Below are 27,900 nucleotides of genomic sequence, written 5' to 3' on the forward strand. Positions count from 1 at the left end.
CGTATGTTCTAGGTAAAGCCAAGAACTCTGGGACAGACAAAACTGTGACCTCCACAAGAAATCCTTATCTCTAGCTCCAGGAGTAGGGTGAATGAGATAAAAAAGAAAGGCTTTCCCTTTTATTCCTTTAGGCTTATTTCAAACAAATAGAGCCTTTATCTACATCTGGGTTGAATGATGCTCACATTCCTTTTCTTAAGAAAGTCTTAGCTGTGACCAGTATCACAGACCATGAGCAGGTCATTTCAACCCTATCTTCACTGCAGCTGAAACTGTCTTCAGCAGTCTCCTTATAACCTACTTAGAAAGGCAATCTAAGAGAGGAAACTGAATGACGCAGAAAGCAGCTTTTAATTCTGATTCTTTGACATGGACTGGTTCTTCTGGATGTTTCCACTGAATGTATCTCATAGACTTATGGAGCTCAGGTCCTGTAGAGACCTTGGAGACAACACCTCATTTTATACACAGGGAACACATTTTATACACAGGGAGACAGAGGTGTACTTATTTGCCCAAGGTTATACAGATTGCTGGCCCTCCGGGTCTGTGCTTGTGCTTCTTCCATGTAAACACTCACTCTGCCCTGGAAAAAGGGGTTTTAAAGTTCTTACACCATTTTCTTTTTTTCATAAAGAAAAATAAAACTTAAAATTTGAAGAAACACTGTAATTATTTTAGAATCCTCATAACTCCTAAAATTTGTTTAAAAATGAAATGACTTAAACTTGGGTTTTAACAAGTCTAGTAAGCAGATGAATGCATAATATCTTCTCAGGTACAAACCACAAAGGAAAAAGTCTCAAAAATATCGCTAAAAAAACTTAAAATAAGTTTAGCAATCAGTTAATAAAATGAAGGTTTACCCTATTTTAATTACAAGGACTAGAATTCATTTTTCTCCATTTACCAGAGAAAAAGAAAAAGGCACGGGAGGCTACTGGCCAGGGTCATTTCCTAGGAACCTTTTTCTTTGTTTTTTTAAAGGAAATAGTATCACCATGAGAAAAGGGTCTTTCCAGGATTTGAAGAAGCTCAGATCCATGCTAAAGAGAGAGAAGCCTTTCTCACTGCCTGGTTTGAGGAGCTCGTAACTATTCACTTCAACGAGGGAGCCTTAAAAGGAGAGGCTTTAACAAGAGACAATATATGTAAACTGTTAAGATAAATGGATGGTTCCTATGTCCTTGCCAATTTAAATGGACACGAAGCAATTTGGGATTATAAAACTCTGAACCTAAAAACAAACTGTACACCCGTGGATGTGAAGTTTTGTTAAGACAGATGAAGAATAAAAGCATTAACTACTACTCAAATACTGGGAACCTCACACTCAGTTTAAGCTCCTCACTATACACATTCACAATATTTATAAATATGTCACAGTTAAGCACTGACCTGTATTTACAGTACTGCCTTCCCCTAGAGACGTACCAGCCAGCAGCCCATTAAATATAATAACTCCAAAATAAAATCCAAACAAGTTTTACCTACTACAACTGATTTCGCTAGTGTCAGATGCAGAAGAGTAGATTAAGGAGTCACAATTGTCTTGGCAAGTATATTTTTACCTCAACGGTGTAAAAAGGGTCAAAAAGTGATTTCCTTTTCAACCATTAAAATGATTTTTTTCCTTCAAGCGTTAGTTTTGTTTAGAATGAGACGAGAAAAATTTATTCAGTCCCACCCTAGAACATACAGTCTTGATTCCTTTGGCATGAATGACTAAATCAGAGGTCAGCTTCAGTGACTGGTATTCTGAAGTCTCTCTCCCCCTTCCTAGGTAACAGGGCTGGGGAGGCTGGCCTGGCTCAGAATTAGGACAAGGTCCGGTGACCACCGTGTGCAACTTTCAATAAATAAACCTAAGAGATGGCAAATAATCAATCACGTTTCACGTCCGAACATCCGACGCGACGTCTCCGGCGGTCTCAGCCCGCTCCGGGGGCGAAGCTGGTCCCCAAACAGGGTTTGGAGAAGCGCGAACCCGGGAGGCCCCTACTTCTAGGGGAAGCGCCGTCTCTGGGGGGCGCCGGGAGGCCCCAGTAGGGCAGGCGTCCAGCCCGGCAGCCCACAGTACCCTGCTCGGCTCGCGGTCCTCCTCTCGCTGCCGCTCCGCCCCCAGGCCACGCCGAGGGGGCAGCCGGGGGCGGCGTGGGCGCTGCAGCTCGGCCGGGCTGACCCTCCTCCCGCCGCCGCGCTGACCCTCCTCCCGCCGCCGCGCTGACCCTCCTCCCGCCGCCGCGCTGACCCTCCTCCCGCCGCCGCGCCCATCGAGGGGCCTCCGAGTCCGTGCGGCGGCTCAAGGTCCTCCTGCCGCTCCGGACCCGCGGCCTTGGGGCACTCAGGGGATGCCCTCGCGGCGCCGGCAGCACTGCGAGGGCGGCACGTCCCAGTCATAGATGTAGGAAAGGCGCAGGCGCAGCTCCTGCGGGCACAGGCGGCCATCGCGGGCCAAGCTGCGCTGCTTGGCGCGCATGTCGTCGGGGCTCTGTTTGTGCGTCACCAGGTAAAGGTTGCTGCAGCCGCGCGAGCGGTACTCGGTGTCGAAGCGCGGGTCGTGCTCCCGGAGCACGTCGAGGGGCGCCAGCCAGGCTCCCAGAGACACGTCCTCGCTGCGCCAGCGCTGCAGCACGTCGCGGTTGCGGCTCACGAAGCGCACCAGGTCGGCCGAGAGCACGTAGCCGCCGCCCAGAGCGTAGGGCAGGTAGTGGTCGCAGAGCAGCCAGGCGGCCTCGCGCCAGCGCCCGCCCGTCTGCACGCGCCCGCGCCCCGAGAAGAAGCCCCAGTAGAGGCGGCCGCGCTGCTCTGGGGAGCGCGCGCGCAGCTCGTCGCGCAGGGCGCCCAGGCGCACGAACGTGTCGTCGTCGGCCTTGAGCACGAAGTCGAAGGCCACGTGCTCGTCGAGCCACGCGAACATGGCCAGCACCTTAGCCGTCAGGTTCTCATAGGCGTCGCGCAGCTGCGGTAGCAGCAGCAAGTCGCCGTGGCGCGCCTGCTCCCGCTCCAGTGCGTGCCGCTCGGCCGCCTCCAACCCGGCAGTGCCCACTACGAAGCGCGCCCACACGTCCGCCAGAGGCCCGGGCCGCCCCGCGCCCTCCAACCACGTGCCGCGCACGGCGCTCCGCCGCTCGACGCCCGCGGGCGCGCTCACCACCAGCACGGCCAGGAACGCGCGTTCCGCGGGCTCGCCCGCCCCGGCCGGCGCATGCGCCGCGGCGGCCGCGCGGCCGACCCGCGCCGGGTCCTCGGGCGCGCACCTGGCCAGCCAGAGCAGCGCGCCTGCGGACAGCGCCAAGCCGGCCAGCGCTAGCGCCGTGCGGTGCCGGCACACGAGCCGCAGCAAGTTCATCGCACCCTGCCGCACGCGGGCGTGCGCGCGCACCTCCTCTCCGCTGTCCTCCGCGGCCTGTTTCGAGGAGGGGGCTTCTGGCGAGCGGGGGCCGAGGGGCTGTGGGGCAGCGCGCTGCTATTGCGCGTGCGCGGGACGGCCTCCCACAGCCCCTGTCATCCGGACCTGTGACGCGCCGGAGGGCGGTGCTCACCCCTCCCGGCTGCCGAGGAGAAAGTGAGAGGGGCGGGCGCGCAAACTCGCAAAAGGTGGAGGCGTGCCTCCAGCCGAGCGCGCTGAGGTGGCAGGGTTGAAGGGCGGGGCGGGCCCGAGAGTCATGTGACGCTGGTAGCTTCCGCCGCCTCTGCCATGTGATAGGATCTCCGTGGTTGCGGTGTCTTCCGCCCGGGGAAAAGATGGCGGCGCGCGGGCGCCGCGAGCCTTAGAGTCTGCGGCCTCGCCCCTCCCCGCTCCTTCCCTCAAGAAAGATGGCGGCGGCCTGTTTGGGCTTCCGTTGACTGTGTCGCGGACTTTGCTCCTGGCCATCTCGGGGCTGAGAGCGGTGAGTGACCGGACGACTTCCTCGGGGCGGCCTGGCTTGGCTGGGGTCGTGCGGGGGGGACTCGGGGGTCACGAGGGCACAGGCCGTCCAGGCCAGAGAGGTCTCTCCGGGAGACCTTGGGCGATGGGGAGCTCATCCCCCATCACGGACCGTCGGGTTTGGCTGCTCGGGCATCACAGGGTCCCAGCCTCTCAGGTTTAGGGGGCTCCCGCTGGGATTTTCCCGGCGACGTGGAGCTCGCTATTGCACAGCCCTGCGGGAGGGGACGTCGGAGGTTACGGGGTCACAGTCACAGACTCCTTGGGATGGAGGGCGGACTTGGAAGTCCGTGGTGTAGCGCCCCTCCTCCCCCGCTGGGGGTCGCTGCCGGGCTCGGAGGCAGCTGTCCTGCTCCCACCCTCCCCCTTCCGCCCTCTAGTCGAGCCTGCGGCGACCTGAAGTCCTCCCTGCTGCCCCTTGGTCCTCCGAGTCCGGGTCCGGCGCCTTGTAGGCGTCTGCTGAAGGCCGGCGGGCCGGGGGGTGGGGGTGGGGGAGGGGGAGCTCCTCGGGCCCCCAGAGGCTCGGCCCCGCCCCCCGCGCGGCCCGTGGTGTCCGCTCTGTCTCTTAGTGGTGGCGAACACCCGGGGGCTTCTGGTCCGGGCCCTCATGGAACCCCGCCCAGCGATCCCAGTGGGAGGGCGCCCGGGACAGCCTAGGGCTCCCACCCGCCTTTGGGGAGGCTCCAGGTCGGCTTGACTCCTGAGCAGTGAGGTCCCCCGGGAACAAATGCAGCCTCCGGCACGGCCCAGCTGTGTGACCCTGGGCAAGGCGCTCGGTGCCGTTTGCCTCGGTTTCCTCCTCCGTAAAACGACTGGTCTGTGGCTCCCCGAGTGTGCAAAGGGCTCCGCAAGCGCTTGTTGACAGCGGGGGAGGGAGACGCCAGCCTCCGTTATCCATGAACACCCGGGGCAGGGGGAGCACCGCAGGAGGATGCTGGGTCTTCCCCGGAGGGCCCGACCTCCCCAGTCTGCAGGTCCTCCTTGCGCCCTGTCTGGCCCGAGGCCGGATCCTCCCCCCTGCGAAGGGCCTTGTTGTCCCTGGCCCAGGGAAAGGCCCTCACCTGGGGAGCTTGTTCAGAGGACTCCCACCTGGCCGGATACCCGGGTCACACTGCGCTGGGGCCTCCGGAGAGGGCCGGGTTCTGGGCGAAGGGCCCAGCTCTTTCTCCCCACTCCTGGGAGCCCCCAGAAAAAGGCAGGAGCCGTCGGAGGTTTCCCAACTGCCCCCAGAATCGGGAGGCGAGCGGGGTGACCATTGACAGCTAAAGGCGAGCAGCACCGCAGTGAAGGCCATTGGGTCACTAAGTGCTGGCCCTGGGACCGGGCCCTGATCTCAGCCAAGCCCAGAACTCTCTTGCAGTCCTGGGAGAACAGGATGCCAGGGGCCCCAGGGGAGGATAGATAAAGGACTATGGGAGGCTTTCTGACTCTGCTAGAGGAGAACCTGGGCCATAGTCCTCTCAGCGGTCGGCACATTCTCTCTGATCACCACTAGGGAGGCCCCGCTCTGGGGGAAATTGTAGCTGTTTTTTCAAACTAAATCTAGTGGCTGATTGCTGCTCATGTAAATATGCCATTGTTTTGAAGGGATTTCACTTTTAAATAATAAATATTCAGTTTTACACAATTACAATAAAAACCCTTTTAAATAATAAATAGCCAAAGAGTTAAACTACAGCGCCTGACAGCACTGAGGCTGCAGGGAAGCTTGTCTTGGCTAAGGCCAAGGGTCCTCATCTGTAAAATGGGCTGGAGAAGGAAAGGACAGAGCCCTTAGGTGTGCCTGTCCAGCTGGTTACAAGGAGTTGGGACTTGACTAAAGTGACACCCCTCCTTACCCCAGGAGTCCTGAGTTTGGGGAGGGGAAAGGGGGCTGAGGCTATAAGGGAGGAGAAGGGGGGGAGGACAATCCTCCTCAGGGGCAGGAGAGTCCTACCTGGGAACTGGGAGTTGAAATCACTGTTTTAGGAACATTCTGAGGCCGGGAGCTCTGATGGGAGAGTCTTGGCCTTCATCTTGTCCGCTGCCTCCCTGCTCAGAGCCTTCTGGGACATCCCTGGCATATGGGCATCCGGCCTCCAGCCCTCAGCCAGTGGCTCCACTTGGGGCAGCTGTTTGTTACTGCCTGATCTCTTGGCAGCTTTGCTGTATGACACCTGACCTCTTTTCCTGTAATAACCCTTTTTATTTACTTATTTTAACTTTTATACTGTCTTTCATTGAATTCTTGTCAGAGTAATTTGAGCAAAACCTACACCCCAGAATGCCTGCATATAATAATTTGACTCCTGAAAGGCCACAGAGTGCTTGCCTTGCCTTAGTATTGTTTTCATTTATATTATTATGGTAAATTGAATAGTGTTCTCTTTTTTCTTTACGTGTTTCTTTAAATTTTTAAAAACTGTTGGTTCTTAGAGTAGTGCATTCAGATTCCATTATTTTCATGCCAAATCCTGGGCATGAATTGGGTTCTAACATCAGGATCTCATTGAATTAAAACTGTCTTTGAAAATCCATTAGAGGAAAAATACTCTTGAAAGGAATTCTTATGTAAGTCTAATTTCTATAGGGAGGTCACCCTTTCCTGCTTCGCCATGAACACAGTTGGACCCAAGAAAGTCAGGAAACAGACTAAAGGGTGCTTGCTGCTGCCCCGCCGACCCAGGCTGCCCCCCCCCCCATAGAATAATTGGGGTGTGCATCCTGGGAGGTGGGAGGGAGCCAACAAGCCCCATGTTCATTTGTCCCACGTTGCCCGCAGAGAGGTGCTCTTACACTGGTGGCCATGGATGTATTTCAGGCAGGAACAGTCTGTTAACTTGAAGGGGGAAACGCTGTCTTTATTTTCATCACCCTAACTGAATTTGGAATTGCATTTCCTTCAGTTATGGATGTGAGTACAGTCACCCTGCTCTGAGGAGAGCTGGCCAGGCTGGGAAGCCCTGATGCTTAGGGAGCTCAGGGGTGGGGGGTGGCCTCTGAGGGAAATGATTTCCTCTTCACCTCCCAGCCTCCCCCCCTTTCTGCAGATAGGCGAGATTTACATGAGGTAAAAACACTTGGGGTTCCATGGAGCTGTAGTTTGTTTACCCATTTCCCCATTCAGTGAGGCCCAGGGCCAACTCAAGACCTTGTAGATTCTTACCTTCTTGTGGCTGGGGATGGCGGCGGCAGCGTGGTGAACAGTCCAGATCAACAGACAGGTGGCTCAGGCCTCTCTATAGCTCAGCCAGATATCTTCAGGAGGGGCCCCAGTGTGGCCGGCCTGAGCTAGTCATCCTCGAGCGTGGGCTGAAACCCGTCACGTGTTTTACTCTGTTTCCCTCGGGTGCTCTGGGGCTTTCTGGGGTTGTTAGCAGTTAGCCACTGGGGACGCAGCTCTCTTCCAGTGCAGGATCACCAGCTGCTCCCATTCTCTCTCATCCTGCCGATCTTCACATTATAGGGGGTGGACTTGAGGCCAGATGTCACTGAGCTAAAGAGCAGCGCATCACGCCCAGCCTCACTGACTGGGAGGTGGAAGGGCCTGGGCACGGCGTCCGGTGCCCAGCCGGGTGCTCTGGCTTCTCTAGGCAACGCTTCCTGAAGCCAGACAGCCGGTCCAGGCCTTCCTTCAGAAACTTGCCCTCATCTGCCCCTCTGGATCTTCTGCAGGCCAGACACCTCCAGGTCCGTTAGTCCTTGTGAGATCAGTGTCTGCTCCCACCTGAGAGAAGGCAGGGAGGGGGACTGTTGCCTCTGGCGTCCATAAGTTAAGTAACATCACTGTTGTCCAAGGACTTGTTGACAGGTCTTGCTGCCTGTATTAGCAAGTAGACATTTTCGAAGTGGTTTGTAACATGCTGAACAGAGACCGCAGTACGCAGAAGCCGGGGCATCCTGAGCAGCCTTTTCGATCGTCTCAAGTAGCTCTAAGTTACTTTGGGCAGGATGGACATTATAGAATTTCACAAATGGCAGGAAAGATTTAGACCTTGGCAGCCAACATCAGAAGGGGAAGCTTATGGACTGATCAGTAAAACCAGGGATCGAGCTGGGATTGGCAGACTAACCATTAACCTTTCCTAGCAGGATTGTAGTGAGTTGGTCATTAAACATTTACAAAGTACCAGGGATACAAATTCAAAAAAAGCCAACTCCTGTCCTAATGGGGGGCATAGTCCAACCAGAAAGCTGGAAGAGAGATTCGATGCTCCTTCCTGGCATGGGGCCTGGAGGAAAAAGTCAGAAATCAGAGTAGTGCAGCTGGGCCGGAGCTGAAAAGGCTGAGCTTCCTCCTGACTGGTGACTTAGTACAGTCAGAAACTTCTGCCATTGATTCAGTACTCCTCTGAATCCGTGTGTGTGTGTGAAGGAGGTGGTGGTGGTGGAGGAAGGGTCTCAGCTCAGTTCCCCAGGCGTCAGTGAGTCACATGACTTGCTCTTAGAAAGAATCTCCTAAGGGGGGGACTAAAGCTAATAGAGAAAAAAACTTTGTTGATGCTCCTGGAAATGATGTTGGCTTTTTTTTGGCAGCTTGCAAGTCTCTAAAATTCCCAGATTTTCTTTTTCCTTTTTTTTCTCCTAAAGAAATAACAGTTTTTAAGCCATGTTTTCCCTACCCTTTGTTTTGGGGGTGTGTGTGTGTGTGTGTGTGTGTGTGTGTGTGTGATTCACTGTTGATTTGTAGCAAGTCAGGAATACATAGCATTTCTTTCCAAGTGTTTGTCTCAGAGGGCGGTGCTGGGAGCCTAATGAAAGAAAGGAGGTTGAGAATAATTACTTATTTAGCTTGATGTTGCAACAGTTAAAAGTGGAGAGCACATGCCAGTAACAAAATGTAATTTTTGTTGTACTTAGAGAAGGGGGATTTTGGAAGAATCTTCCCCTTAGCTACATCTGCCTGTGAAATCTTTTTCATAGAAAGATTGATGGGACTTTCGGGCTTCTTTTGAATTTACTATCTCTAATAGGTTTAGGGATTCTAGTTGTCTCCCCCCTTTCAAATCAGCAAAATGTGGATTTTTGGATTTCATTTCTGCTAATGAAAAAGGGGCTCTTGGGTGGGCATAGAGAGCTCTAAAACTGCAGTCAGAGGGGCAAGCTCTGAATTTTTGTCTTTTGGCTTAGGATATACAGCTCCCCAAATCTGTAGAATCATAGGTGTTCAAGAGGCCCATTGTGGTCATCTTCACAGTACATATTCTTGGGGGGCTCCCACTGCCTTCCAGAGTAGTCCATTCCATGTTAGAGAGCTCCTAATGTGTTATTTCTGCTGTGCCCTTCTCCCCCAGCTTTCCCCGGCCAATGAAGCATACATTTGCTTCTTTGCAACTTCCTCCTATTGCCTTTAGGGACCAAACTGGATGGGACTAAATCCTGCTTGGGGTGCTTCAAAGGAGCTGTGATATCCCTGGGACTGTTAGGGACTTCCATGCATTTGGGACCCTTCATCGTTCTGATTGTCTTCCTGTGGATGTTCTCTAGCTTGTCAGGACACGCTCCTCAGAAGAACATAGCACTCCAAGGACCATATTTGGGGGGAGAGAGGAGAGAACTGGCTTTGGCCTTTTCTCCCTAAGGCAGTTTCAAACGATTATTACCTGACTGGCTCATTGAGCTTACAATCCCCTCAAAGCTCCAACTGTGCCCACTGTGCTTCTGCCAGCCTGGTTTCTTGTGCCCATCCTTTCTCTTTGTTGGGTTTAGTGCACTCTTCTGGCCTGTCACTCTTTCAGTTCTGACTTACCCAATGTGTTAGCTAGCCCCCAAGCTAACTGCCGGTTTTGTAAGAAGCTCTCTAACTTTATCCAGCTTGCTGATAAAAAAGCTGGAAGAGCTCCTGGGCTGCTGTCAGAGAACTTTCCCAGCTGATGTGGAATCATTGGTGATGGTGGCTCTCTGAGCAGCCTATTGGAGAGCCATCTAATTGTGCTTCTGTCTGGTCAGCATCTCTCCTTTTTCCTGTCAGAGTAGCATAAGAGAAATGGAAAGGAAAAATCAAAACTGAACAGCGCCATGATAACTGACTGAGCCTGGTCTTGAAAAAGAGAAAATGCATTTCCTTCTTTGGAGAGGTCTCAGATTTGGCTGTTGTGCTGGCCAGTTTTCTGTAGTTGTTTTGCTCCCTTTTTATTTCTTATTTTTAATTATAAGGACCTGGAAGCCTATCTGGCACTTCCTATCTGTGTGACTTAGGCAAGAAACCTCCACCTCTGCAAAACACGCAGATACTAAGAAGAGATTGATTTGCATTGGAGGAGGCTTCCTCTCCTGGGAGTTCCCAATACAGGGGGTCCTTGTGTCTAATTAGGAAGGGAGCTTCTGGCTAGGAATGGAAAATTATAAAATATATGAACATATATATATGTAATATGTATTTAAATAAAACATATCATTATGATTTAAAAAACAACCCATACAAAATACTTTTTATCAAGTGGTTTAAGATTTGGGTGGACCATATTGATAATACTTCCTGCTTGTACAGTTTAGAAACCCTATCACAAAATGAAATCAAGGTAGTGTTGCCCTGGCTGGAGGTATCATGGCTACATGTAGGCCTGATCCCCAAATTGATGGGCACAGAAACTCGAACTGCCTCCAGTTTTCCAGCCTGGCTCTGTTTGTCTTGCTCTTTGGCCACCTGGTCACCTCAGTTCCTAGAGGCTCACTACATAGGGTAGATACCCATTCCCCTGTGTTGTCTGAGCTTAGGTCTTCTCAGCAGCAGGGATTATGGGCATATGCCACCAGGCACTGGCCATAGCAGCCCCCGATCTTCTTGCTGTTCACCTCTTTTCTGGATGTTCCCATCATTAGTAATAGAGATGACTATGAACCACTACATAGAATTCCCAATCCCTCTATTTTTGTCCGCCTGCACTTTTGATTTCCTTCACAGACTAATTGTACATTATTTCAAAGTCCGATTCTTTTTGTGCAGCAAAATAACTGTTTGGACATGTGTACTTATTTTGTATTTAACTTACACTTCAACATATTTAGCATATAGTAGTCAACCTGCCATCTGGGGGAGGGGATGGAGGGAAGGAGGGGAAAAATTGGAACAAAAGGTCTTGCAATTGTCAATGCTGAAAAATTACCCACGCATATAACTTGTAAATAAAAAGCTATAATTAAAAAAAAATTAGTAATAGAGAACTCCTGATAAAAACTATATTGAGAATGGCTCCAGAGCAAACCAAACTCCCTTAGAGCAGAGGATTCAGGGAATCCACTAGCTTTGTGCTGGTCTTCCATTGTTTCCTTGTTTTTCCTAGTCCAGATTCCTCCTGAACTGCCTATTAAGTGATGATTGCAGTAATTGAATTGAGTTGATAGAGACCTGGCTCTTGGCCCATAGTAGTAGGTACTTTAAGATATAGATGGTTAGATGGATGGATGGATCTAGCAGTCAGGAGAGAGGAAGGTCAGCTGTTGTAGGTAGTATAAGATTTGGTAGCCATTTCCCTTCAGAACTACATAAGATATTTATTATAGACACCATATGTACTTTGCATCAAAAAAAATTTTTTTAACAGAAAAGAAAGTTTCCAATGGTGAAAAGTAACACTTTTCAGCTGTTGTTGTAGCTCATTTCCATGTCCTTTGAGGAGCCATGACTTCCTCAGCCTGGTGACTCCCTCTGATTCTCAGGAAGCCAGTCTCTGTGACCTGGACTTGGTCCTTTTGGGACAGGATGGTTCCTGACCTAGGCTTGCAGCCCTCCCAGCTGGCTGGGGCCTGGCTCAGTGCTGTTCCTGGAAGCCAGAGGCATCAGGGAAGGGCTTTGTAGCCAGCACTTAGCGTTCGTTATGTAAATAACTAATGCTTGGCTCTGCCCAGCATTCCCATGGCATCTGGGCAAAGAGTGCTAGTTATAAACACAATGTGTTTGGGATAAAGCAACATGAGTGAGCTTGACCCTGCTCTTTTAGCTGAGGTAGGCCCCAGAAGGAAGCCTGGGGGTTTCTACTTTTGACTCTGGCTCAGTGGATGCTCTTTGTCTGAAGAGTTTTAAACCAGAGACTGACTCTTCAAGTGACAAAATAGATTTGTCCTTTTGGAAGCATGTAGCTGGGCTTGGCTGTGGATCTGTTGATGGGTCTCTAGTCTACCCCAGTCTCTTTTCAGGAGGCCAGTTTAAGCTTTCTCTGGGATCTTCCGGGACCTTTACTATCTCGTTTTTATTTTGGCAGCTCAGTGGATCCTTCCTTGAAGATACTTGAGATCATATTAAAGAGCTGAAAGAAAATGGTATCCAAGCAGGCCTTCCTCTGCAGCCTAGGCTCCGTCTACTTGTCTCTGCTGTTTGTTTTCCTCCTCATGGATGTTTATGCTAGGCCTGCGAACAACTCAGCCTTAAAGGAGAAGGGAGCTGACAAGGACGAGAATGAGATCCTTCCCCGAGACCACCTGAATGGCGTCAAGATGGAGATGGACGGGCACCTGAACAAAGACTTTCACCAGGAGGTCTTTTTGGGGAAAGAGATGGAGGAATTTGATGAAGATTCAGAGCCACGAAGAAACAGAAAAAAACTCATGGCAATCTTTGCAAAGTAAGTCGGGGATATGTCTTAGGGGCGGGTTCCGAGTGTTTACTGTGGCCATTGGGATTTATCTGGAAAAAACAATAATGATGCTGATAATAATGGTAATAACTAGCATTTATGTAGCACTACCATGTTCCAGGACCTGTGCTAAGCTTTTTTACAAATAATCTCATTTGAGTTCACAACAACCTTGGGAGATGGATGCCATCATATTCCCATTTTATAGATGAGAAAACAGGCAAAAAGTGACTCAGCGAACTCATCTTAGGTCACACCACTAATAGGTTCCCAAAGCACAATTTGAATTAAGGTCCTTTCTGATCCTGCATCCATGGCCTTTCCTAGTTGTCTCTTAGTAGAATTGATAAGTATAACACAAAATAATTTGAAGAGAGAAGCACAGAGCATGGGGTGCTGGCTTGTGCGCCCTCCCCGAGGCAGGGAGCAAAACATGGCTTTGGAGAATAGAGGCTCATCCAGTTTGACCTAAACAGTCAGGGAGAGGAGTAATGTGAAACATGCTTGGAAAGGCTATTTGGAGCAGATGCTGGATTCTAGGCTGTGAGAGGTCTTGTCCTGGAGGGCAGAGGAAACTGGTGAGGGATCAGCAAACATTGATTTAGCATCTGCTGTGGGCAGGCACCTCTGGGGTCAGCAAGAGGCAAAACACAATCCCAAGCCTCAAGGAGCTTGTAGTCAGTCTAATGGGGGAAGATAATGAGCAAAGGAATAGTGTGAACTAGCTGTGTGAGTAATCCTAGGCTTTGTAGACTGATGGCAAGTGGAATGATTGGTGGAGGAGATACAGGACTGAGCACAGTGAGAAGGGTATCCTGGTAAGGAGAGGGCCAGTTTTTCCTGAGAGGCTGGAGCTAAGATTTGAGCATGTGGATGATGGGGAGGGGAGGCCAAGGTGGGCAAGGCCTTCTTTGGGGCAGAAAGGCTGCCTTCTCAAGCGTAGCGGAGAACCATGGTCTTATTAGAGAAGATTCCACAAGTACACCTGATTTAAGTGACTGATTTGATAGCGGACACAAGGTCAGGGGATAGTGAGGGCTTCCCTGGCAAATTCTAGAGAAAGGATTGTAAGGGAAGGAGAGGGATTGATGAGGGAGGGATGGAAAGGAGATGAAGAGCTCTCATTGGAAGTGAGCTACATGAGACACAGGGTCTTTATTAATGCTTTGTGATTGAGGAGCATTTCTTCTGTTTGTACACAAGTTCCTTGGAGGCAGAGGCTGTTTTTGCTTTTTTTTTTTTTTTCTCAGTTGAGAACCATGACCCCATATTTTCACTGAAAAAATTAAGGCCATTCTCTTTTGGTCCCTCCCCCATTCTTCTCATCTTCCAACACTCAAAGGCCTCCCTTATCCTTTCTAAGGCAGGTGAATCCTCTGCCTGCCCACAGGACCCTATTCCAGTCTGTCTTTGCGAGATTTCCCCTACTGTCATTTTCACCCTCCTTTAGCCTCTCCATGTCTGCTGGCTGCTTCCATGCTGCCTACAACATGCCGTGTCTCGTCCTTGCCCACAAGCTTTCATCTTCTGTCTCTTCTCCTTTTGGGGTTCGAACTCCCGGGGAAGGCCATGTATAATTGGTGCCACCATTCCCTTCCTCTCATGGTCTTCTTAAGTCTCCATCGTTTGGCTTCTGACCTCATCATTCAGCCAGAAATGTTCTTTCCAAAATTATCAATGATCTCTTTTAATTCATTTTAAGAAGCTAAGACTCATCTTCTAATTTTCCTGCCCCTCTTAATTGAGAAAACAGGAACATGGAGTCAAGCCATAAATATGTAGTCAATCAAAACAAGTTTCTATGTTTACTGTCTAAGAAATATTTGTCCCATTCTGCATTCTGAGTCTTTCACCTCTCTGTCAGGGCGGGTGTCTGTTTCACCACCGGTCTTCTGAAATCTTGGTCGGTTATTATTCTGGTGGGCGTTAGCACAATGGTATTCCATAAGCTCGTATGCCATAACTTGTGCATGCATTGCACCCTCTCAGATTCCCATTCTTTGTCCCCTCAAAGAGAGCTATAGATACTTTTTGCTTTGCATAGAACTAATCCATCCCTTAATATTTTCTTTCTCTCTCTCTCTCTCATTTCCTCTTTGCTCCTGTTTTCCTGTTGAGTGAAATGTACTTTTTATATATGTGTGTGTGTGTTCTTGCCTCTTTTGACCAGTTCAGATGAGAGGGAGGTTCAAGTATCAGCTGTTTCTTTCTACCCCTCCTCTTTGTTTATATAAATGTCTACTTGTGTAGATGTTATGTGAGATAATTTTATGAGATATTTTTCTGTGAGATACTTTTATCGTGAGATTATATGGGGTGATTTTTTCCTCTCTCCCTCTTCCCCTCTTTTTTCATTCTTCTCTTAAAATCATCAAGGGATTACAGAACCACTCTTAAACCTTGTCCATTTGGACTCCCTCTGCGGCCCCTGATGATGATAAGGATCAGAGAGACTTTTTTATCATCTCCCCATGTTTGAAATGGAAAGAATTTATCCTTATTAAGTCCTTTATTTATGTTTTTTTTTTAATCATTCTCTTCACTCCATTGTTTGAATTTCAAAGCTTCTACATAGCTCTGATCTTTTCTTCAGGCATGTATATAAGTCCTCTATTTCATTAAAAGTTCATTTCTCCCCTTATAACATTATGCTCAGTTTTGTTGGGTAAATTCTTGGCTGTAAACCCACATCCTTTGCCTTCTGAGATACCATATTATAGGTTCTCTGCTCCTCTATAATGGTGCTTCTAAATTTTATGTAATAGTGATTAGACTGTCTTGGTGCTTGAATTCTTTCTTTCTGGCTGCTTGTATTATTATTATTAATTTTTATCTGGAACTTTTGGATCTTGTCTATAAAGTTCCTGGGACTTTTCACTTTGGGGTTCTTTTCAAGAAGAGATTGATAAATTCTTTTTATTTTCATTTATCCTTTGGTTCTCAGAGATCCCAAAATTTTCCTTTAAAATTTCTTGAAACGTGTATACCTCTCTTTTGATCTTGGTATTCAAATGGTCCAAAGAGTCTTAATTTCCTTCCCTCAATTTGTTTTCTAGGTCAGTTGTTGCTATGATGTTTTCTTCTGTTCTTCCCCCTCCACAAGATTTTTGCTTGGACTTAATAGGTACTTAGTATTTTATGCTTGTATTTTAAATAGTTTCAGTGGAGATAGAACAGTGATAGTTTTTTAAGTTGCAGACAAGTTATTGTAGAAGTTTAAACAATAAATACATTATTGATAAAAATTCAGTCCCATAGGGAATAAAAGTGAAATGAAGGGAACAGAAGCGGTACAGAGATTCTGAGAGGTGCATCCAGGAGGAGATCAGGAAAGCCAGAGCTAGGAGGAAGAAGCTAGAGACTGTGAAGAGGCTCCAGCAAACCCAGCAGTAGAAGGATTGTTACTGGCAGTTTGGCTGTTCACTTGTCCAGTTGTGTCCGACTCCTCTTGGCTCCTTCTGTGGTTTTCATGCCAAAGGTACTGGAGGGATTTTGCTCTTTCCCTTTCCAATTCTTTTTGTAGATGAGGAAATGAGGCAGATTTGGAGGGAAGTGTCTGTGGTCCCATTTGAACTCAGAGCTTTTGCACTACAGGTCCAGTACTCTATGTATGGTGGCACCTGCTAAGACCTCTCAATACTGATACCTGCTTGAGCTGGCTTTGAAGGGGGTCTTGTCTGTGAAGGGGCAAGGGAAGTGGGGGTTGGGGCCTACAGAGTGTTTCGGCTCCCTTGGCTCTGCCTCAGCACATGGGGCACGGGCTGCAGCCTTCATCCCCCTGACTTAGGTGCTCTCCTCCCTCCTCCAGCCTGTCCTGGCCAAGAGAGTGCCCAGGAGGGTGGATCCCTTTGGGGGCTTAGCCTCTTAATGGTACCACTGGGCCCCAGGGGAAGCACAGCTCAGTAACTCTGGGACATAGCTTGAAATGACTTTGAGATTAATTTTCAATAGATAACTCTAACACCCTTCTGTGGAAATAAAGGAGTGTTAAATGTCTTTGTGAAGAAAAAAATTAATCTGCTTTAATATAAGATCTTATAACATTTCTCCCTAAAATATGAAGCTTTGCTCCGCTTTTACAATTGTGATGTGCTTTTACAAACCGTGCTGACTCTGGAGCAGAAGTGGTTAGCCAAGGCAACTCTACTCCCCTATTGGGGTAGCTGGTGCCATAGCATTGGTGCAGTGTTAGTTACATTGATGACAAATTTGCCACAAGGTGGCAGTGATTCCCCCCTTAGCATTTAAAACTTACAGTTTTATAAATACGTTTATTTGTTTTGTTTTACTTCACATTTTTTAATGAATCATGTTGGGAGAGAAAAATCAGAACAAAAGGGGGAAACCATGGGGGTGGGGGTGGGGGACAAAAAAGTGAACATAGTATGTGTTAAATATAGATTTAAATAAATGGTGGTGCTTGGACTTGATGGAAGGGCAGCAGCAAATGAAAGAACTTGTCTTTCATTTAGAGGAACCTTTGTTTGAAATGAAGTATGTTGGGGAAGGAGAAACCAAACTTTTTTTGAATTTTTTTGAAATTGTTATTTATCATCTGCATTTATAACTATCCTTCTTCTGCCTACCCAGGGAACTATCTCTTATAAAAAACAAATAAATAAATAAATGATTTTTTAAAAAGAGAATTAAAAAACCAGCCCAGTAGAACTGACTCATACAGCAACTGAGTTGACAGTATAAATACAGTGTTTGGTACCCCATCTCCTCTCCCCCCCAACCCTGTCTGCAAAAAAAGGAGGGAGGGGACATTTTCTCATTTCTTTTTCAGGAGCAAACTTGATGACCAGCCGCATAAGCTTACTTCTATGATCTTCTAATCTCCCTTAGTAAGGGAGAACACTGTGGTTTCGGAGATAAGCAAAGGAGGTAGTTCTCAGAAAGGACAGAGGTAGTTCTTGTCACCCTCTGTTTGTTTTCAGAAATATTGCTCTCTTGCTGCAGATGGATTCCCACCCTTCAGCAGGCAGAGCCGCCTTTTCTGTCAAGAGCGATTGGCCCCTAACGACTGCTAGCTGTATGCATATGACAGCAACGCTTCTGTTCCACCCTATGATTCTTGGGAATCAGAGACTCATTTCTGTTCTCACCAAGAATATCACTTGATTCCTATCAGCCTCTTTGTCTATCACTAAGATGAATAGATGGGAGTGGGGTGAGAGTAGGGAGGATGAGGGGAGGGGGAGGGGGGCGCTCAGGGATGCTGGGTAAGCAAGACCTCAGGCCCATCTCTCTGCTAATCCCCAGAGAGGGGGCCTGCTCTCTGACCCCAACCCCGTCCTGCTTGTCACAAGGGATGGGATCAGGCCCTGTCCGAGAGTGCAGGTCTCTGTCCTCCTCAAGGTGGCGAGCTTTGTCTCAGTTCTCAGGAGAGAGCTTCCTTGTCTTATTGGAGTTGGCCTTTAGTTTGCTCTTGCCTGGGTTGTGCTTCCTCTGTCAGCTCCTTCAAGTCTTCCAGGTTTCTCTGAGTTGTCCCGTTCATCTTTTCTTATGACCACTGTGTTCCCTTAAATTTACGTGCCATCATTTGTTCAGTTGCTCCCCATTGATAAATACCTTTCTTGGTCAGTTATATCTGGGTTCATATTGCTCTTTTCTCTACCTTGGCCACCAGGATGGCATGGAAGCCTATCCAACATTTGATGAAATGGAGGCTGATCATGGTTATTATATTCTGGTCTTGATAGGGTCAAATAACCCTCCCATAAAAAGAAATCAAGTTGGTCTGCCATGGTCTTATTATTTTTAAAATCTTACTTTATTGAAGCTTCTTGCTTTTTCTTTTCTTTTTTTTTTTTAATAATATTTATTTTTCCAAATACATGCAGATAGTTTTCAACATTCATCTCTGCTAAGCCTTGTGTTCCAAATTTTTCTCCCTCCTATTCCCCTCTCCCCTCCCTAAGACAACAAGCAACCAGATATAGATTAAACATTTACACTTCTAAACATATTTCCACATTCATCATGGTGTGTAAGAAAAATCAGACCAAAAGGGAAAAAAAAATAAGAAAGAAAAAGCAAACAAAAAAAGGTGAAAATACTCTACTTTAATCCACATTCAGTCCCCACAGTCCTCTCTGGATTCAGATGGCTGTCTCAATCACAAATCTATTGGAATTAGCCCAAATTGTCTCATTATTGAAAAGAGCCAAGTCCATCACAGTTGATCATCATATAATCTTGCTATTGCTATGTTCATCAGTTCATGTAAGTCTCTCCAGGCCTCTTTGAAGTCATGTTGTTGATTTTTTTCTTACAGAGCAATAATATTCCATAACATTCATATATCATAACTTATTCAGCCATTCTCCAGCTGATGGGCATCCGTTCAGTTCCCAATTTCTTGCCGCTTTTTACAAAAAGGGCTGCTACAAACATGTTTGCACATGTGGGTCCCATTTCCTTCTTTAAGATTTCCCTGGGATATAAGCCCAGTAGAAACACTGCTGGATCAAAGAGTATTCACAGTTTGATAGCCACTGGGGCATAGTTCCAGATTGCTTGCTAGAATGGTTGGATCAGTTCACAACTCCACCAACAATGTATTAGTGTCCCACTTTTCCCACATCCCCTCTAAAATATGCATCATTATCTTTTTCTCATCTTAGCCAATCTGAGAGGTGTGTAATGGTACCTCAGAGTTCTTTTAATTTGTATTTCTATAATCAATAGTGATTTTATTGCTTTTTCTTTTAAAGTCATTTGTTAATACTCTTCCCCAGTAGGAAGGATCCTCTCTTTAGCCCTATACTTATTGTTGGCTTTTGTTTCCAACACTTTGTTTCTGATGTGAACTCTTTTGGATGAGCTATTTCGGGAGTTACCAATCAGCACTCCTCTTAGTGTTCTCAAACTGGTTTCCAGTGACAAGATGGAGTAAGCAATCCATCACACCATCAGCAGGGCTGTTTTGAGATTCAGGCCTTTGAGCATCCTCTGCAGTCTTTCTTGACTGTGACTCAGCTGCCATACCTGCCAGCTCTCGTCACACCTCGTGAAACCGCTGTCTACACTTGGTGTCTAGTGTGTGTCCTTAATGACTCCAAGTTTCAGCTCCTGTTCATAGTCTTTGTTCTGTTTTTCGCAGCACAAAGAGTACTGTTCTTGGCAGAGAAAATGAGTGGTATCCGGGGGTGGTTCTGCTTTATCTCCAACTTTGGAGGAAAAACCTAATTTTGTTGATGCTTTTTGTTCTTATGTTGTAATCATTTAAAGACAAATAAATAAGCTAAAAGAACAGAGAAAAGACACTGGAAATAATAGGGCTTGGAGAAGTCTTCCAGTAAGAGATGGGATTTTAAGAAGACCAGGAAGGTAGAAAGCAGAAATGAGGAGAAATAGCTTTCCAGACATAGGGGTCAACCAGAGAGTACCCGGAGCCAGGAGAGGATCTGGTTCATGGAAGAGCCAGGAGGCCAAGTGAGTTAGGTAGATAGTATAACCTCCCATTGGTTTAACCCCCAAATTTCCCTGTCAGAAACCAACAGAAGGCCTGTTCTCTTGCCGTCCCTGACCTGGCTAACTGGAGAGACCAGGCAATATGCCTAACAGCCTTTATGAGGATACTTACCTTATCCTTTACTCCTGAGAAAACTTGTTACCTGCTGGCCCCAGAGGAAAAACTCCTTTAAAGCTACATTTAATTCAGTCCGTACCCAAATTGTCATGGTTGAGTAGGGTTGGGGACAGTGGTAGGAGAATATGAACATTGCCTGTTGCTGTTTTTTTGTTGCCTTAAAATATTATGGAGTCTCTTAGTTTACTGTAGGTAGACAATGGAGTTAATTTAGAAATAATTCACCGAGTGTGTTCCCATTGAGAATGAGCATAGCATTGTGGTTAGAGAGCCGATTTGGAGATGAGATGACCTAGATTCAAAATCCTCCTTTGACACCTACGGGTTGTGTGAGAAAAATCATTTCTCTCACATTGGACCTCCAGGATCTCTCTTAAGACTAAATAAATTGGAGAGAAAATACAAACCTTTAGGAATTCTTTGTAATAATGATAACTAGCATTTATGTAGCAGTGCTTTCCATTTGTCATTTCATTTGGTCCTCACAACGACGCTGAGAGGTGAGTATCCCCATTTTATCTTAGGTTGGATCTGAACTCAGATCTTTCTGAATCCAGGCCAAGAGCCCAATCCAATGAAATCACTGCTCTGCTCCCTTTTTCCTTTCTTTATTCTCTTAATGCCATAGTCAGGATTAAAATAGGTGATTTTATGGAAAATAACATTATCTAATAATTTCCAAGTGGTTCCTTATCAATGCAGTGCTATGAAGGTAGATTTACAGTATAATTTTAAAGCATCAAATAACTTATAGCTATTTATGAGAGAGACAGAGACAGAGACAGGCAGACCGGCAGGTAGGTAGAAACATTAAAAACCAGAGGCAAAGAAAGAAAAAAAGATGGGTTGCAAAGGTGACTGTCCCCACTACATTTCTGTGATATTTCCATCTAATAACAGGTCTGCTTATTGATTTAAAATTGTTCTAATCTATCTGCTATCTGCTGACATTTTAACTATTCATTTCAGTCATATGTGGTTAGTCTTGGAATTTTTTTAGGGGTAATGTGACCTATAGAATGGAACCAGAGATAATGTGCTAAAAAAAAAAAAAAAAATCCCCTCACTTTCTGCCATTTGAGAGTAGGAACAGTAGTTTTGGCTGGCTCAGGTAGGTCCAGACTCAAATACTCTGTTTTATATAATCAGACTCCATTATTATCATCTCGCCTGGATAATGTAAACCTCTAAAAAATGAGAATGATGGATAGAGTTGAAACTCCTTTTAAGCAGAGAGGGGAAGAAAAGGAGAGGAACAGATTGAGGAGATAGTCATCCCACAGAAGTCAAGTGACCAGGCCAAAGCAAGCTACCTCCCCAGGGTACTGAGTAACTGCCGCATGGGATAGGCAGCTGTTGTTGGTGTCTGAGGGATTATGGACCCCAGGAGAAGTGCCCCAGGACTGGAGGACAAAGACTGGGCCGATTCCTAAGGCGGGACGAGAAGGGCATCAGCAGAGTGCAGGCCAGTTTGATTTCTGGCCTTCTTCTGGACTGTCCAGCACTTAAGAAATGGTTTGTATGAGTCTAGAGGAGGTAGCAAGTGTTGGTCAGTATGGCTCGGTCCTGAATGGGTCCCATCAGACTGCCCGGGTAAGCCTGGTTCGGCTGCCCTTGCGTTTGTGCCCCAGCATGCAGCAGAGTGCCTGGGGTCTTGTCTTCCAGGACAAGGCACAGATGGTAGGTTTCCAGTTTTCAGATGACATAATAGCTCGTTAAATGATGTTATTCTCCAAACAGACCCTGGTAGGCTGAACAATTGGAAAGGTGACGCTTAATAAGAGAACAGGTCCAGTCTTAGGCCAGGATTTTGGTTGGGTGATAAAGGTGACATTTAATAGAGGACAGGTCCAGTCTTAGGCTGGGGTTTTGGTCTGTTGTTGTCCTTTGTTCTCGGAGAGGACCAAGATGACGTCACTCTGGTAGAGGTGTTGTGTGTCCGACTGGCTGATCAGATCAATGCGAGCTCGGACTGCTCTACTACAGGTCACACACAGAGTCCCTACGAACATTTGGGGGGGCTTCTCTAATTTTGCACGTTAACTTGGGGAGATGTTTGTCCAAGGAGATCCTGGTAGTGCTCATGGACTTGAACCTTAGTATGAACTCTGAGGGTCAGAGTTGCAGTCTGGTGGTCACAGAGTCTCATAAAACCATTGCAGGCCGAATTAAGAGAAGCCTCAGACCTAGACCTCACTGGGACCTGCCAAAGTCCCCGGAGTGCCAGGATAAAGAGTTCCCTCTGGGGTGTCAGCACCAGGGCTTTTCCTTAGCTCCTTTTGGCAAAAGCAGTGGCTCTGAGCCTTGTGCGGCCGTTGGCCCTTGTCTGCTTTACTTGTCCCTCTTCTTTCTCTCCTTTGCCTGAGTAATGTAGACATGTGAATGGGCACAGCAGTGTCTCTAGATCCTGGAGGGGACACCCATACCTCCCACAGCCCCACTTGGTCATCATCAGGGCTTAGAATAAAGCTCCAGGAGTCAGACCACAGAAGCAGTTTTTTCCAGCAGTCATTCTGTCCTGGCTCAGGCCCAGGGACCCTGATGTTCTGGGATTGGACCTGTGCTCCCCGCTGTGATCAGGCAGTGGGGAGAGCTCGGACTTTGGGCATTTGGATGCCCCGATGGTCAGAGGATGGCTCTTGTCAGCTGCCCTTAGTCCTACAGGGATGGCTCTTTCATTGACTTTGGTGCATCTTTGCAGGGTGGACGTTAATAACGACAAAAGAATCAGCGCCAAAGAAATGCAGCGATGGATCATGGAGAAGACGGAGGAGCACTTTCAGGAAGCTGTCAAAGAAAACAAGATGCACTTCAGGGCAGTCGATCCTGACGGTGACGGTAGGACTGTCTTACCCCTGGCCCCGGCATTGTGCCTCTTTTAATAGGCCCTTGTGCTTCCAGCAAGGTCACAAAGGTCTTCCTGAGCCAAACTGCTCGTTTTAAAAGCAAAAATAGGGTAAAAGAACTGCTCTCCGGGTACTGGTACATAGAGCCCAGAGGAAGAGGGGTGCTCATTTTCCTAGGAAGTGAGTTAGCCTGTCGCTTTCATGTCTGAAAAGCCACTGGGCCTGCAGGGAGAGTTGTCTGCAGGGTGGGCCTCCACACTCTAGGCTTTAGACTATAAGAAAGACAGTTGCCCCTGCTGATCCTGGCAGATAAAGCGGCCATAGGCCTGGCTAGTCTGGCGCTGCCAGGTGGCTGCTTTCCTGCGAACTGCACAGAACATCCAGAAGGTGGCTGGGCAGTGGAACAGGCGGCTTTGCTTGTATCCTTCCAGTGTGATGAGGATGTCCATAGAACTTGGTTTCTGCTCCTTGAATCCCCAGACACTAGCATAGTGCCAGGTCCCTAGGAGGCCTTTATAAATACAACCACAGTCACTTCCCATTTAGTAAGGTACAATTGATTGACAATATGAACTAGGAAATAGCCTGATATTTTTTGGTTTAATATAGATTGATACCATTTAGAGTGAACATCTTAAAAATAAATTTAAAATACTTTACTGCAAGGGCTCCTCTGAACTTTTTTTTTTTTTTTAATGAGGGATTCTTAATATAAACACTGACTAAAGATGTACATTAAAAAGGACAACACAACCTGAAGAAGGAAAAGGACCAAAGAAAATAATCAGTAAAGGACACAGAAACTAGCTGTTTAAAACATCTTGTTTTTTATAATTTTTTAATAGTTATATAAAGCTTTTTCCCCCCCAAAAAAACATGCATAGTCAGCATTCACCTTGCAAAAGTTTGTGTTTTAAATTTTTGTTCTCCCTTCTTCCTCTTTACCTCTACCTTTAGATGACAAGCAAGCCAATGGTTTACATTGGATTTTTAAAATAAATTTTATAATTTTTTTTGTTTTGCAATATAGATATTACATGAATTATACTTGAAGTATCTATTTTTCACCATCCCAGAGAGCTATCCTTTTTAACAAAAAATAAAAAGAGAAATAAAAATTCAGAAAAACTGGCCAACACTGTGAAAAAAAAATCTGACATTATTTGCAGTGTCTCCCACCCCTGGTCCCTCATCTTTGCAAAGAAGTTAGAGTGATGTCTTCTCATTTTGGTTCTTTGGGGAGAACTTGGTCGTTACTTCCCAGCATCTGTTTCCATCTTTTTGATCGTTTCTTTTTCCTGTTCTTATTGTGTACTTGGTTTTCTGGCAGTTCTTCACTTCACAGAGATCCTCCCACGCTTCTAGCATCTTTACATCCACGATTTCTTTCTAGTATTACATAATACTTACTATGTAATAGTATTATAATCGGGGGGAAAGGACCCACATGTGCAAAAATGTTTGTAGCAGCTCTATTTGTAGTGGCAGGGAACTGGAAACTGAATGGGTGCTCATCAGTTGGGGAATGGGCTGAATAAATTATGGTATATGAAAGTTATGGAATATTATTGTTCTGTAAGAAACAATCAGCAGGATGCTTTTAGAGAGGCCTGGAGAGACTAACATGAACTGGTGCTGAGTGAAGTGAATAGAATCAAGAGATCCTTGTACACAGTAACAGGAAGATTGATGATCAGACTTAGCTCCTCTCAGCAATGAAGTGATTCAAGGTAATTCCAATAGACTAGGCTTGGAAAATTCATCCACATCCAGAAAGAAAACTATGGAGGCTGAATGTGAATCAAAGCATAGTATTTTCACTTTTTTTGTTTGTTTTTTCTTTCTTGTTGTTTTTTCCTTTTTTAGTCTGATTTTTCTTGTATAATATGACAAACATGGAAATATGTTTAAAAGGATTGCACATATTTAATCAGATTGCTTGCTGTCTTGGGGAAAGGGCGGTAAAGAAGGGAGAGGAAACACATTTGGAACACAAAAATCTTATAGAAATGAATTCAACATTCATAAAGAAGTTTGTTTTTGGAAGTTATGTTTTTGGAAAGATAAAATACTATTGAGGAAAAAACACTCATAAGCCATAGTACCTGGCCAGCTTGCTGCTTTCCAATGTTCCACCAAAAGAATGCTGCCTTGACTATCTTAGCATAAATGGGGCCTTTCCTTCTGACTCTCATCTCTGGGGTTATGCCTGGAAGTGGCTTATCATGGTTAGAGATAATGAGCACTTTAGTTGCACTTTAGTTTCTCTCTCTCTCTTTTTTTTTTTAAAGCATAATTCTTAATGATTACCTCCAAAATGATTGGACCACTTTACATCTCAACTCATGGCAGTTATGTGCGCCCCATCTTTGTTTATTTTGTTTGGTTTTTTTTTAAGTAATAATTTTTATTTTTCAAAATACATGCAAAGATAGTTTTCAGCATTCACTCTTGCAAAACCTTATGTTCCATATTTTTCTCTCTTCCTCTCCCCTTCTCCCCTCCCTTAGAATAAATAATCCAGTATAGGTTAAACATGTGCAATTCAAAAACATATCTCCACATTTATCATGTTGCACAAGAAAAAACAGATGAAAAAGGAGAAAAATAATGAGAAAGAAAAAACCAAGCAAACAACAACAACAAAGGTGGAAATTCTAGGCTGTGATCCATACTCAGTCCCCACAGTCCTCTCTCTGGATGCAGATGGTTCTCTCCATCCCAAGTCTATTAGAATTGACCTGAATCACCTCATAGCTGAAAAGAGCCATGTCCATCATAATTGATCATCACATATTGCTGTATACAGTGTTCTCCTGGTTCTGCTCACTTCACTTAGCTCAGTTCATGTAAATCTCTTCAGACCTTTCTGAAAGCATCCCATACTTCATTTCTTACAGAACAATAATATTCCATAATAATCATATACCACAACGTAATCAGCCATTCCCCAACTGATGGGCATCCACTCAGTTTCCAGTTTCTTGCCATTACAAAAAGGGCTGCCACAAACATTTTTCTACATGTGGGTCCCTTTCCCTTCTTTATGATTTTTTTAGGATACAGACCCAGTAGATACATACCCACCTTTTTAATACTCCCAGAACATTTGTGTATTCCTGCTTTTGTCATCTTTGTCAATTTGCTGAGTGTGTGGGCAAAGATCAACATTTCTCCTAAATCACTTGGAGCCATTTTTCTCTCTGGTTATTCATGGTTGGCAATTCTTTTGAGGATTGTTTGTTTATATATACTTTGATCACTGATCTGTTGGGGCCCAGAAAAGGATGAGGCACGACTTATTTTTATTTATCTTATATCTTTTGTTGTTGTTGTTTTTTTTTTAATATGTATTTTGGACGTAAGGTACTTTGATTTTATTGGTACTGAAAATTTTTTATTAATATAATTTAAAGTATCTAAAAATATCTTTTTTTTGTCCAATGTGATTATCTCTCTTATGTTAAGAAGTTTTCCATTATTACAGTTAAACACAACCGAATTAACAAAAAATCTTCTGCAAAGTTTAAAGTATCAGTATTTTTCATTGTGTAATTCTTTGTATTTCACAATTGTGTCTTTTGTGGCATATTGTGTAATATGTTGGTCTAAACTTAATTTTTTACAAGTCTGCACTCCAGTCATTGATGCTGAAGAAGCCAATATAATATTTTCTAGAAATAACATCAAAGATGTCACATTCATCACAGGGGACTAGAATGCTAAAGTAGGAAATAAAAGATAATTGGAATAACAGATAACTTTGGCCTCAGTGTATGGAATGTGACTGGATTGGAATATTGCTGTAGTCTAGGAAATGATGATTGAATCGAGGACTTGGTATGGTATTGAATTTATACAATAATTGAGGTAGTATCAAGTTTATTGTTATATTGATGCTGGCTAGCAATGAGCAAGGAATATCCCTCTGAATATTTAGGTTTTTATTTTTATTTTTTAAAAAGTTTTATAATTTTATGTGTCTGTTTTTGTTAAACGGACTCCAAGATGACTTCTGCATTTATTAGCTGTGATTGGGATTTTCCTTTCTATTATTACTCCCTGAGTTTTATTATTATTACATAGAAATGCCATTTATTTGTGGGTTTATCTATTTCCATTTTCTTAATTGAACATTTTCTCACCTAGATAACTCAGTGTATAGAACACTAACCCTGGAGTGAGGAAAGCCTGAGTTCAAATGTAGCCTCAGGTATTTGTTAGCTCTGTGAACCTCACCAGGTTCCATTTCTTCATCTGTAAAAAGGGGTAATAGCACTTTTCTCCCAGGGTTGTTGTGAGATGCTACATATTATATAAATGTTCTCTCTTGCTAACTGTTGCTGTTTTATTAGTTGTTTGTTGAAGTTCTATGCCAGCAGCAAATAGGATTAATTTTATCTGCTCTTTGCTGCTGTGTATTCTTTTCTTTTGTGTAATTACTCTTATTAGACTTCCTAGAACTATGTGAAATAGCTTTATTCCTTTAGTTACTGGGAAAGCTTCTCATGTTTCCTCGTTGTTAGCTTTCCCCAATGTTAGGTTTTAGTTTTGGATTAGTTTTGGGAAACTTTTTTATAAAAGTTCATCTATCTCTATATTTTGGAGAGGTTTTTTTTTTAAAGTATAAATGAATATTTTATATTTTATTTATTTAAAACTACATAATAATGGGTTGTTGTTTCTTAAATGCTCAATTATATTCACTGTTTTTCTAAGTTGAGCCATTTTTACTTGCTTAATTTTAATCTAATTTGGCTGTAGTGAATAATTTAAAATCACATTACTGTATATACTTATGGTGATCTGTCTAAGACTTAACTGTTTAATCAATGCAGTGTTCTAAGACAGTTTCAAGGGATTTGTATATCCACATTCAGAGAGAAAACTGATAAATTCTGAGTGTAGATTGAAACATACTTTTTTCCACTTACTTTTTCTTCCTTTTTTGCAGCATGGCTGACATGGAAATAT

At 45.5% G+C, this 27,900-nt stretch overlaps 2 protein-coding genes across 3 annotated transcripts in view; one reads left to right on the forward strand and one right to left on the reverse strand.

Annotated features, from left to right (window-relative positions):
* Nucleotides 1–339: 339 nt before the first annotated feature.
* B3GALT6 (beta-1,3-galactosyltransferase 6) lies at nucleotides 340–3,552 on the reverse strand. The gene has a single exon (XM_031963073.1). It carries the CDS (start codon nucleotides 3,350–3,352, stop codon nucleotides 2,345–2,347), a length of 1,008 nt encoding a protein of 335 aa, XP_031818933.1. The 5' UTR covers nucleotides 3,353–3,552; the 3' UTR covers nucleotides 340–2,344.
* Nucleotides 3,553–3,795: 243 nt separating this feature from the next.
* The window catches only part of SDF4 (stromal cell derived factor 4), a 36,661-nt gene continuing 12,556 nt past the window's right edge, over nucleotides 3,796–27,900 (forward strand). Inside the window, exons 1-3 of one of the 2 annotated variants that reach the window (XM_031963071.1) lie at nucleotides 3,796–3,893; nucleotides 12,112–12,471; nucleotides 22,782–22,918. In XM_031963071.1, the coding sequence (XP_031818931.1) occupies nucleotides 12,167–12,471; nucleotides 22,782–22,918 (442 nt within the window). In that variant the 5' untranslated portion in view covers nucleotides 3,796–3,893; nucleotides 12,112–12,166. The remainder of the gene's footprint in view (nucleotides 3,894–12,111; nucleotides 12,472–22,781; nucleotides 22,919–27,900) is intronic. The other variant, XM_031963072.1, reaches the window with a different exon arrangement.

Source organism: Sarcophilus harrisii, chromosome 3 (assembly GCF_902635505.1).
Source record: "Sarcophilus harrisii chromosome 3, mSarHar1.11, whole genome shotgun sequence".
Classification (NCBI taxonomy): domain Eukaryota; kingdom Metazoa; phylum Chordata; class Mammalia; order Dasyuromorphia; family Dasyuridae; genus Sarcophilus; species Sarcophilus harrisii.

Coding starts and splice junctions, on each gene's coding strand:
- B3GALT6 (XM_031963073.1), bottom strand. CDS start 3,352: ATGAACTTGCTGCGGCTCGTGTGCCGGCACCGCACGGCGCTAGCGCTG.